The 12,203-nt window shown below is 34.0% G+C and overlaps 1 protein-coding gene across 1 annotated transcript; it reads right to left on the bottom strand.

Moving 5' to 3' along the window:
• Nucleotides 1–5,658: 5,658 nt before the first annotated feature.
• Nucleotides 5,659–12,203, bottom strand: LOC132732972 (L-xylulose reductase-like). The gene is made up of 7 exons (XM_060719516.1): nt 11,902–12,203; nt 9,963–10,060; nt 9,213–9,367; nt 8,856–8,898; nt 7,810–7,974; nt 7,235–7,352; nt 5,659–6,101 (listed from the first exon to the last, which is right to left on the bottom strand). Exons 1-7 carry the CDS (start codon nt 11,951–11,953, stop codon nt 5,998–6,000), a joined length of 735 nt encoding a protein of 244 aa, XP_060575499.1. The 5' UTR covers nt 11,954–12,203; the 3' UTR covers nt 5,659–5,997.

Genomic DNA, 12,203 nt, shown 5'->3' on the forward strand with positions numbered 1-12,203 from the left:
ACTGCGGCTGAAAGACCAGTTTTTTTTTTTATACCTTTTTATACATGTAGTACGGACCCCCAGCAAACCTGCGGCTAAGAGACCAGATTATTTTATACCTTTTTATACATGTAGTACGGACCCCCAGCCAAACTGCGGCTGAAAGACCAGATTTTTTTAAAACCTTTTTACACGTTTATATGTTGCGAGTACGGACCCCCTGTCAATCTGCGGCTGACAGACCAGATTATTTTATACCTTTTTATACATGTAGTACGGACCCCCAGCCAAACTGCGGCTGAAAGACCAGATTTTTTTATACCTTTTTATACATGTAGTACGGACCCCCAGCCAACCTGCGGCTAAGAGACCAGATTATTTTATACCTTTTTATACATGTAGTACGCACCCCCAGCCAAACTGCGGCTGAAAGACCAGATTTTTTTAATACCTTTTAATACATGTAGTACGGACCCCCAGCCAAACTGCGGCTAAGAGACCAGATTATTTTATACCTTTTTATACATGTAGTACGGACCCAGCCAAACTGCGGCTGAAAGACCAGATTTTTTTTATACCTTTTTACACGTTTTAATCTCGAGAGTTAATGGACCCACAGCCAACCTGCGGTTGAGAGACCAGATTATTTTATACCTTTTTATACATGTAGTTCGGACCCCCAGCCAAACTGCGGCTGAAAGACCAGATTTTTTTTTATACCTTTTTATACATGTAGTACGGACCCCCAGCCAACCTGCGGCTAAGAGACCAGATTATTTTATACCTTTTTATACATGTAGTATGGACCCCCAGCCAAACTGCGACTGAAAGACCAGATTTTTTTTATACCTTTTTATACATGTAGTGCGGACCCCCAGCCAACCTGCGGCTAAGAGACCAGATTATTTTATACCTTTTTATACATGTAGTACGGACCCCCAGCCAAACTGCGGCTGAAAGACCAGATTTTTTTTAATACCTTTTTATACATGTAGTACGGACCCCCAGCCAAACTGCGGCTAAGAGACCAGATTATTTTATACCTTCTTATACATGTAGTACGGAACCCCAGCCAACCTGCGGCTAAGAGCCCAGATTTTTTTTATACCTTTTTATACATGTAGTACGGAACCCCAGCCAAACTGCGGCTGAAAGACCAGATTTTTTTTTTTACCTTTTTATACATGTAGTACGGATCCCCAGCCAACCTGCGGCTAAGAGACCAGATTTTTTTTATACCTTTTTATACATGTAGTACGGACCCCCAGCCAAACAGCGGCTAAGAGACCAGATTATTTTATATCTTTTATACATGTAGTACGGACCCCCAGCCAAACAGCAGCTGAAAGCCCATATTTTTTCATACCTTTTTACACTTTTTAACCTCGAGAGTATGGACCCACAGCCAACCTGCGACTGAGAGACAAGCTTTTTTTGTTATACCTTTTAATACCTAATGTATTTATAATCAGAATGCGCAGGGAGAGTTTGTCAAATAACATAAAAAAAATAAACAAAAAACGCCGAAGTTATCTCGCGCGAAGTCGAACAACACGATTACTAGCAAGCCAAGTGGGCGCAGGGTAATAAAACGGCCAGGTGTCTAAATTATCAGGAGCAATAATGTATACAAATCATCAAAATAAAACTAAACAGGCATATAACAAAGGCATAGGATAGGTTAATAAAAGAATAAAATGACACAATAAAGTTGTAAAATATCAACACACCTGCACGCCATTTCTTCTTCCATCTTCGCCATTTTTTCCATCTTCGCCGTGCGACGTTCCCTCCTAAACTGGTCTTTTCTGTGCTCAAATGATCACGTGACCTGTAATGTGTGAAGCGGGAAAATTGTCCGTTTTTTTTCGCCAAACCTCGGTCAACTCTGACCTTTTCATTATAGAAAACAACAATACATTTATCTAAGTGTTCTTTTGTTATAATAAATATGTTGGGGTCGCAACTTTTCGGCCCTTTCCGTCAGTCTTCGGACACGCTAACAGGACGTTTCGACCCCAAACCAAATCGGCCCCAGTAGAAAAATCGGCCCCTGGACGTTTCGGCCCTTTTCAACGAGGACGTTTCGGCCCTACTATAGTATATTGCTTGATTGATATTATGGCTTCTGTTTTCTTTCTATGGTAAAATTATATGACCGAATGTTTCGATTTTCACGTGCAATGAACAACTAACTCTCCTTACCTGATACATTTAATTAAATGTGTTAGATTTTTCAATATCAAGGAAATAATTTCGAGTAGCTATTTATCGTGAGATATTTTTAAACATTGAAGTTAATTAACATTAAACGCAACAAGTATCTAATCTTTGATGGTTTACACACTCTTATGGTATAATTCCGTTTTATAATCCCTTAAAAGCTAAATGAAAAATGTGGCATTCCCTTATTGAATTGTAGCAAACAAACACTTTACCATGGGTAATAAAAATATTATTTATAATTAGACATGTTTTATAATTAGTAGGTTATTTAATTGTTTTGTTATTGATACGGACGAAGATAAATAAATTACATATGTTTATTTAAAAATGGTTGTCAAACATATTTTCAAACCCCTTTTTTCGATGAGTGTCACAATTTAAGCAGAAGAAAATAAAAAAATCGGTTCTGTACTGGCTACAAATACTAAAGAGGAAGTTAGCTGGTGAAAATTAGAAACATAGACCTTACAATTTATCTGAAAAGGAAAAGTGAACTTGAAAACGAGTCTGGCGAATGGTTTTCTCTCATGCAAAGTTTAGAGCATTTTTAATTCTGACTACGTTAATACGTCATGGAATGTTATCGTTACATTATATTTTTAGACTGTAAACTACATGTATACTTATTTTGAAAATGTGATAAACAGAATATTTTGTTCTCATATTTTCTATGACTTAATTCATTGAAGTCATTGGTTGAATAAAGTAGTAATATTTTATGAAACGTGTTCAATAAATCAGAACCCACAGCGATCTTGAGGAAAAACCCGGACACTTAAAAGACTGTTGTTAACTTAATTCTGACACTAAGCTTCATTTTAACAAAATGTTAGGTTTTATATACATGCAAAATAAAAGCACGTCCCTTGTTGTCGCAATATAAAGCCCAAGAAAAAAGTAATCAGAGAATGAGCATCTGAATAGACATTTCTATCGTTGTCCATTTATCTGTCGTCACATTAAGTAAAGCCCAGAAAAAAGGAGCCACTCTACGGGCATGCTCTGGAGTTGGGATATCTAAACACGCACTGGGCATGTATACGATTTAACTCTGACAGAAAGGTCCCCAAACTATAATACACTTATAAATTGGTGTTCCTCAGTATGATAATATAACACAGTGACATTTTAAACTGAGATTGTTCTTCATATTCAATAATAAAGTATGTTTTGTTAATCTTCACGAGTATCTCTTTTATTTGTTTGTTGTTGAACCTGGAACTAAGGTCTTTTTACGTAGAATAGTCTACCAATGAAATTTTCAATGGAAGGTAAATAGTTCTAAGCAGAACGCCAGCATCTTTTTTGTATTATTTCAAATACCAAATAAACACGTTTCTTTAATGTCAAGTAAGACATATGTGATATGGTTTTGCCAGTAAAGCATTAAAAGTAAAATTCAGTCGTAAAATTACCGAGAACGGCCATATTTTATTCACGGCTTCTGCACCTTATACTCCGATGCCGCTGCGATGGACCCACCACTTCTGCGAAAGCTATGGCCAGTGTGTTTAACTTATTGTACTTATTATATTTAACTTTTCCGATCATTGAAGATCGTTCAGCACGACATTATTGCTGTGTTTGTGGTATTTTTTAGTTTTTACTTTTCAGCATATTTTTTACTTGGGTGGTTCCAATGTGCACTAAACGAGAAAACAATGTGCGGAAGGTCTGAGGTTATGAAGCCTGCATATCACAGATAAGACGTCAAAACCATACGCCGATTTTAATGGAATGGCACTAACATTACACATTGAAGGTTCCATGGTACTCACCGTATGAACACATCTGCTGATGTATCTAAATTAAAAATACACCATTTTTATGTTTAAATGTTAAATTCTGCTAAAGCCGGTGCTAGGGGGCGTGGACGGTGGTTTGCACTTGACAGTACCGTCTATGAACAGGCTCAATCAAACCGAGCCTTCAACATTTTCAATTTTGCCTTGTTAGGTAGGGATTCTTATTTTCTCTATTTTAGTAACACAAGTAATGTCTTAGAGGAAAGTAGCAAAGCCTCAATACAAGGTTCATTTTCTCTTTCTAAATGAACGTGTTATCTTATGACAATACTTATCATGCAAACATTTATGCTAGTCACCTTTAACTATGTAATTAATCCTTTCTCCAGCATGTTAATATCACATCATTCTTTTCCGTTGTAAAATTACATGTATGAAATCCACGATTTTCACGTGCATGGACCCACCAACTCTCCCTACCAAAAGAAACTAAATAATCTTTGTAAAGGTCACTTAGTTGATCCTAATAGTTTATAATAAAATATATATTTGCGCAAAGAACTCGTTGATAGTAAAATACAATTGATTATACCCTTATTGTTTATGTGTAACGAGCACGCACCGGTCGCCCGATTCACAATCCAACGCTCTATCTATGGAGCTAACCGGACGGTTTCTCGACGAGTTTCACTGGCTAAATTTGTTAAATGACATTGTCACGCTTTTAATTTGAATATTTCCAGTGTTTATGTTACAGACTTAGATTTCAAAGCGTTAAAATTGAGCAAATCGTTAAGAGTCTGATTAGTTTTTGTAATGATACATGTGAAGGTATGCCTTACTCTATAGACCTTTTTACAATACGATTTTTCCATAGCATTCGATGTTGCATTTCGCGCATGCGCATTTTGTGTAGGGCAAAAGTGCAATAACGATAGACTACATTTACTGTACTTGAAGGCTATAAAAGACGTGATTATAAGTTGTCACCCAGAAAACAGAATTTGTGTGATGAATTAAAGCGGTAAGTACTTCAAACGTGAATTAATATTTGTAACAGATATACTAAGTTAGCAGGACTAATAATTAAATGACCAAATGTCCTGTTCAAGGACTTTTTGTTATTGCACAAGGGATAAAAGTCAGCCATTGTTAAACAACACTGTGAAGGTTTTTTTAAAAACAAAAAACGTACAAATTTAAAATAAACCCATTAAATAATGTGTTAAAATGGTATGGGTAGGGGGTTACAGGGCTGAATCTCATTATAATAAAGCTGGAAACTCAACACGTTTTCGTAAATAAAAAAATTACTTTATTTTAGACAAGTTTTCATAGCCTGAATATAATTTATACATAGCTGATTGTACAAATAATGAATGTAATGGCAATGAAATCAATCTTTATAAATAGTTGATGAAACAAGACCATGTTTAAGTAAACATAACAATTAGTAAAACCTCTAAATATGTTAAGTAACTTGCCTTTGACCCATATATTAATCATAATATGGGCGCCATATACGCGTTTTTACCGAAACATTTTTAGTAACAATTCAGTGTAGAAGTCCAGTTCACACCGCATCTTTCCAGATGTGTAAAGAAATTTCAGAAACACCAAATGTTTGATAAATATGTAAAATAGTTTCAGAAAAGTATATTCATTTAAAATCCAAATGACTATTTGCATGTTTTAATTTAAACAAGTCTGAAATAAACAAATTTTATTGTCATAATTTTATAAACAAGTAAATACTTTTAATACATTATTTGATACACGTATTTCTGTGGACAATGCTGCGAGAAAGCGATTCAGGTTAGCTTAAACCGCTTGTTTCCTCAATCAAACATTTATAATTGACATTCATCTCGAGGTGTGCACCTTTGAAATCAATTAATTAATTAATTAACCTAATTCTAGTCTGGTTATGCTAAAATCACATACATGTATTTGTAATAGATTTATTTCAAATACAGATCGGAATTGGTCCTATAATGTTCGAAATTCAACTGTCATTTATTACAATGCACTACAATAATTTGAAGCCTTAGGTCGTAAGTAACCCTCCTTCAACTGGTAACGTAACTCCGTGGATCATCGTAGCTTTGTCACTCAGAAGAAACATAATGGAATCAACTACTTCTGACATTTCTGAAAAACAAAATGAAACAATTCATTTCATGGATAACAAACACAAAAACTATGCCATAATGAATTAAACATTTAAGAAAAGGTAACAAAGTTATCTGTTTCGAAAATTTAAAGGTGCTAAAATATTTTTTAAAGTACTTTCAGACACTTGAAAATGTCTCTAACAAAGAACGCTTAGTGGCATAAACAGTAGACATGAGTCAAGTATTTAGCGACGCCAATTCAAACTAACTTACAAAATTCTATATCGTTTAATGTCTCAGTTAATAGTAAGAGTAAACTTTTACAAAAGAAGGTAGCTTTTGAAGATTTTGTTTTACTATATGACTAAGTGAGTTGTCGGACCGTTCACAAAAATCAAAACGATTTTGCCATCATAATTACAGAAACTTATTCATTAAATCAAGCAGGAGAATCTGTATATATGTTTCGCTCTTCGTTTTGCACCTTATAACTTTTCCTTTCAAGCATAGCCTTGAGGGGGTGGACTACATGTTCAACATTAGTCTAATCAATTTCAGATTTTACTACTTTATGAATTATGAACTTGACCATAAATGGTGTTGGTGATGATAAAGAATTATTTTAAGATTGATCTCTTAAGAAATAAAGTATAGCAAAATACATTTTAAGGAAAATTTAAAAGGGAGATGATTCTGTAATTATGGGAGCTGGAGTTACGAACATTAATTTAAGCAACGAGATGTTTGTGATGATAAAGAACATATAATTAAGTAAATTTGACATTCGTTCACAACACAACTGTCGTTAGTTAAAATATTAGTTTTATTAATGCATCCTGAAAGATGTAATGAATAACTATTTTACAAAATACTCTATTGGACAAAACTATTTTTCAGTGATTCCGACAGAATCCCTAGATATGCTTGAGGATTCCTCTCCTCGGAATCCCGGGACCCCGTTAGTGTTAACTGTCAACTATTTACAGTTAATACTTGGCCATTCTGAATCACCCTACACAGTAGGAGACATGTCGATTTGAAACCGATTTGAAACCCACAGCAGAATTTACCACAATATTATAGTTACATGTATCATTGTTTGAGATATTAACAGTATGTGCAAGTCCAAGCAATGAAGACATTTAAACGTTGTAAATTTTGTTGGCTTACCGACAAACCTCCCGATAGGAATTCTTGCTAACATAGGATCCGCCTTTACTGGGTCGCTCCAGGCCATTTTCCCCATCTCAGTGAGCACCACAGTTGGATTTACTGCATTTACACGGATCTAAAGACGAGAATAAAGTAAAAGAACCATCAAAATTAGTATTTTCCTATCCTTACTAATTTAAGCCATTGGCATGTCTTGTGCAATGTTTGTACATGTACATAGTTATTAAATGGTACTTTATCGAAATTCAAAAGCAATACATTAAAAAAGGTGTTACTAAATTATGCTACAGCTAAACAGTACAGACTTTTTGCCTACTTTTTATTGCTGTCATCTTTGAAAACATGTCATGTTATCGTACAGATATACTGACAGAATCTAAATAATATATGAAGCAATTTCATTTTTGCCAGGCGGAAACTCTGCATGCCCCTCCAATATTATAATAAACTAATGCAATTTAGATTAACAGCTGAGAGGGACAAGTTAACGTCAACTTATTTTAACTTTATAGCCCTAGATCTAGACTAAAATATGTGCAAGCGATAGGGAGTTTGATATATAAGAACAGTACCTTGTATTGGCCCAATTCAAGGGCCATGACATGCGTCAGTTTATCAACAGCAGCTTTTGTCGAACAATACACAGCATGGTCGTCTAGTCCCTGTAGAGAAGCTGCACTGGAGATGTTCACAATAGCGCCACCTTTCTTTCTCTCTACCATGGATTTTGCTATCACCTGTGATTAGGAATATATGTTAAAAAGATATGTAATTGACTTAAATTGACATTTATGCCAACTGCATTATCCGAGAGCTCAATGCACTATCCCCTTAATATTGCAAAATATTCATGTATACTGGTGCTTCATATTTCCGTGGTACCCATATTTCCAAGGTATTAGGCATAAACAGTCTCAAGTGCCTCCTACTCAAGTGCCTCCTAGACTTCATGCAGATGCCAGTAGTTTTACTTTTACTTTTTTATTGTATTTTTATCGAAATGTTACATATATGAATGAGAAAACTTATTATTTTATTCAGATTAAGAGCAAAGTAAACTATTTCACCATTTTACTTTTTGTTTTCATACGTTTTAAGACCATTGTTTTTGTTAAATAACCATTGAGATATTTGATAAATGCCATAGAGAAAATCCTCACTTTCAGACAAGGCTAGGTAAAGATGTACAAAAAAATAAATATTACTATTGGTTTTGCTTTTAAAATGTAATTGCCTTGGAAATATGAGAACACAACTTTACTCACTACCAGCAGATGGGTGTCAATTGCCATGTTGTATACATAATTTCTTACATGCAAACATTAAAAAAAATAAACTATGATGTAATGGACATGTCTTTCCTACATTATTAAACACATTTTCCAGAATTTTTTTCTTCTAACTTTTGTTGTCTGTGTTAAAACAGTTAAGTACAACAGAAATATGAGGCACCAGATATGTGTAGATACATTTTGTGGTATATAAAAACATTCTTGGCAGTTTTTTAGAAGATAGATTGACGTATACGGTCATAATAAAGGAGCTACTGTCTCATTGGAAATCATAACTCTTCATACGTTAATGGAAACATTTAAATTACAAAAAAAATGATACATACCTGACCGACATTAAAGACTGCTTTATAATTGATATCTATCATCCTACAATATAGTTGTGAATAAATAATGCAAACATGTCATTTACCCAAACATAAGTTGCTTCTACTAAGAACGTTTGATTATAAACAAAAATTTGAAATGCAATGCACATGTATCTTTATTCCTCATTTAGTCTTGTAAGAAGTTTACAGTCACTGAAGGCAAGCATGTCGTGTTCAAAGTTAAAGTTCAATAATACTTGTATAAAATGACATTTCAATATTCTCATATAACGCCTGAGACCTTTATCAAATTGAATACTAGTACAAAGTAGTACCATGGAAAACATAAATTAATGTACGTTTAAAACTCAGTACCAATCCAAGTCTTCTTTCTTGACGTCCAAAAATTTATCAATTCTACTGACTCCAGCATTGTTTACAAGTAAATCAATGTCACCCACAGTCTGTAAAATTTCTCTTGTTCTGTCCCAATCTTGCAAATCACATTGAACAGTTGTTATGGCAGGTACCTGCATGGTCAAATACAAAATACAATTTCTTCGTCTTTTTAATACATTGCATAAGAATACAACTTCCAACGGATCAAACGCTCACTCGATGTACATTTTAAAAGAAGACCCATGATTACACAGTGGTGATCATATACAGCACAAAATTACATACGCCTTTGAAATTTGGGCTTTAATTGTGAAAACAAATGCCTGGTCGATTCATCGATTTGATAAATAAAATAAACTGATAAAAAGTAAAGAAATAAAGAATTGACTTACAATTGCACCTTTGTCTTTGTCTCTCTTAAATAACATGCATTTAACGCCAAACGATCAGTATACTAATAAAGTCCAACCTCAACTTATCATATTCTTATCATATTAAACTACATTTTTTATTTAGATCTACAGTAGCATATTTCAATTATATTTTTGCTCTTTATCAAAACAAATTGTTTAAATGTTTAAGATTATTAGTTTAAACAATATTTTATTAATAATCCACACATTTACATAATAAATTACATAAAATAAAATTTACGGATTGAGTAGGAAGCTTGTAAAGCTTTTTTGAAAACTCTCTCCGTTTAAGATTATTGACAATAAGTCTTACTTCAGCTTTCAAGCTGTCTAAGTCAGATTGTGTTCTGCTCAACGCAACAGTGTCAGCACCAAGCTCTACAAGACGCTTAGCAACTTCCCGCCCGATTCCTACAAAGATTAGAACCTTTATAAATCAATGTAATGAGTAATTTAATGTATGACTGTACTGTTTGTCGGATAAGAAAGTCAATGTACTTAAACTAAGGTGTAACAAATCAATTGGGCGGAGAGGACTATCAATGCACTTTAACGAAAAAGTCATATAACGACTTTGGTCTTACAAGACTAGTGTGGCCTTGACCATTGAGCCGGTTAGCCGATTCTTGCGAGTGACACGTCGTTATCATGTCAAACATATTTGTGTCTTTTAAAATCCATTCAGAAATGACAGAATTGTTGACCTTGGCCTTTCAGTTAGTGATCTGATCCATGCACGTGAGACATCGCCATTTTTTCCAACACATTTCTAATATAGTACTAGTACTGTATTTTAAAATCCTGGTTTGTTGATCGAACACGACTATCAATACAGTTTTATGTAAACTTCCTTTCAATTGTAATGTGTCTACAAACATGATTACATCGTCTTAATGTACTTCATATTTTTTGGCAAAATTATTTAAAAATTCTTCCATGAAGAAACAAAGTAATTGACCGGACAAAACATGGACAGAGGCATAAATAAATGCATACAGTTGGCTACTTTAACCATTTACAAGCGTGTGGTTAAAGTATGACAAAGCATTTGGCCAGGAGAAAAAGATGTTCCTCAGGGGGGGGGGGTAAAATATTCTATATAAGTACTGTAAGATTCATGAAATGCAAAAATGTAAATATTCTACGAAAATTACAGAAATGAGCCATTAAAACAAATTGTTTAAACAATACTTAATTACATTCTATATCAGCGTCGGTTACCCAAGGTATATATATTCCCTACATACTACAGTATCTACTATCTAATCGGTAACGAGATGATTCTATATATCTAAATGGGAGAGTAAAGATAACAAATCATGAAACATTTGGGCGTCCTATTTTCTGAAGATGACAAATTGCTATATCATTCCAATTTAATAATAGTCATACTTTACTGGGTAGTGGTATTACAATTTTCCCATATAAAATCTTGTTGATTACGAAAGTTAATCCTGCTATGTTTATGTTTCTAACCACAAACTATCACCGTGTATATCTAGTAACGCAAGAATGTGCAATAACGCAGGAATTGTGCAAAAGTTATGTAGAATTGTGCAATTTAGTGGCTAAACGAGCACCGCGATCAGTTAATGGACCAATATTTTTTATTGTACACCAAATTGGAAGAAATCAATTAGCGCATATGGTTGCTAAGACATTATACTTTAACCTCACCAAATATATTTCCATGAAAATGTTTTTATTTTTCAAGATCATTCGTGAATATGACAGCCTGACTAGCGTATTGATGGCGAATTTTAGTTTCGTTGATATCTTTAAATACAATATAACATACATATTACTTTATGATTTTTATATTCGGTGTACCTGAGACATTTTCCAATCTACTATAGTGTCAAATCACACTTAATTAAGCAGACAAGACGTAATTGAGACCATTTTTATGAGGTAACGCCGAATTCGTGACTGAAGCACTGAAGCAACGGCGGTTATCTCATTAAAAGTAGCTAAATCTTATTTTACCAGCTTCCTTCTATATATTGTTCTACGACACTTGCAGTTTGTCAAATTTCTTAGGTATATAGACTATGAAAAAATAATGTTTTAAATGTGTTAAATGAACATATTTATTTGACGAAACACCGTTTTACGTTTATCGGAAAATGCGGATTTGACCAATGTAAAAATAGCTTCAAATCCGCGGTTTACGTCCCTGTATGGGGGGGGGGGGGCTTTTATATGCTGCCTAATTAAGAAAGAAAAAAGAAAATAGTGTCAATATACTTTACCTTTCCCGGCTCCGGTGACTAAAGCCCTTTTCCCAACAAACTGTATCTCCATTTTGGTAGTGTACTGTGTCTTCTGTAATTCCCGTGTTTAAAATTCTTGTCGGTGTTTAAAATTCTTGTCGGTGACTCCAGATAACAAGAATTTTTGTATTGTAAGCAAATGCCTATTATGATTTATTAATTTGCACTACAACATATATTGCCATAAATCATTTCTTTAATTTGCATGTACTTACAGTTCTAATAGGAGTTTATTACAAATTCCTTTTCGTGTGATATCGTTACTTTCGTTCTATTTTTTT

Source organism: Ruditapes philippinarum, unplaced genomic scaffold (genome assembly GCF_026571515.1).
Source record: "Ruditapes philippinarum isolate M1 unplaced genomic scaffold, ASM2657151v2 ctg2105_1_1_1_1, whole genome shotgun sequence".
NCBI classification, from domain to species: Eukaryota; Metazoa; Mollusca; class Bivalvia; order Venerida; family Veneridae; genus Ruditapes; species Ruditapes philippinarum.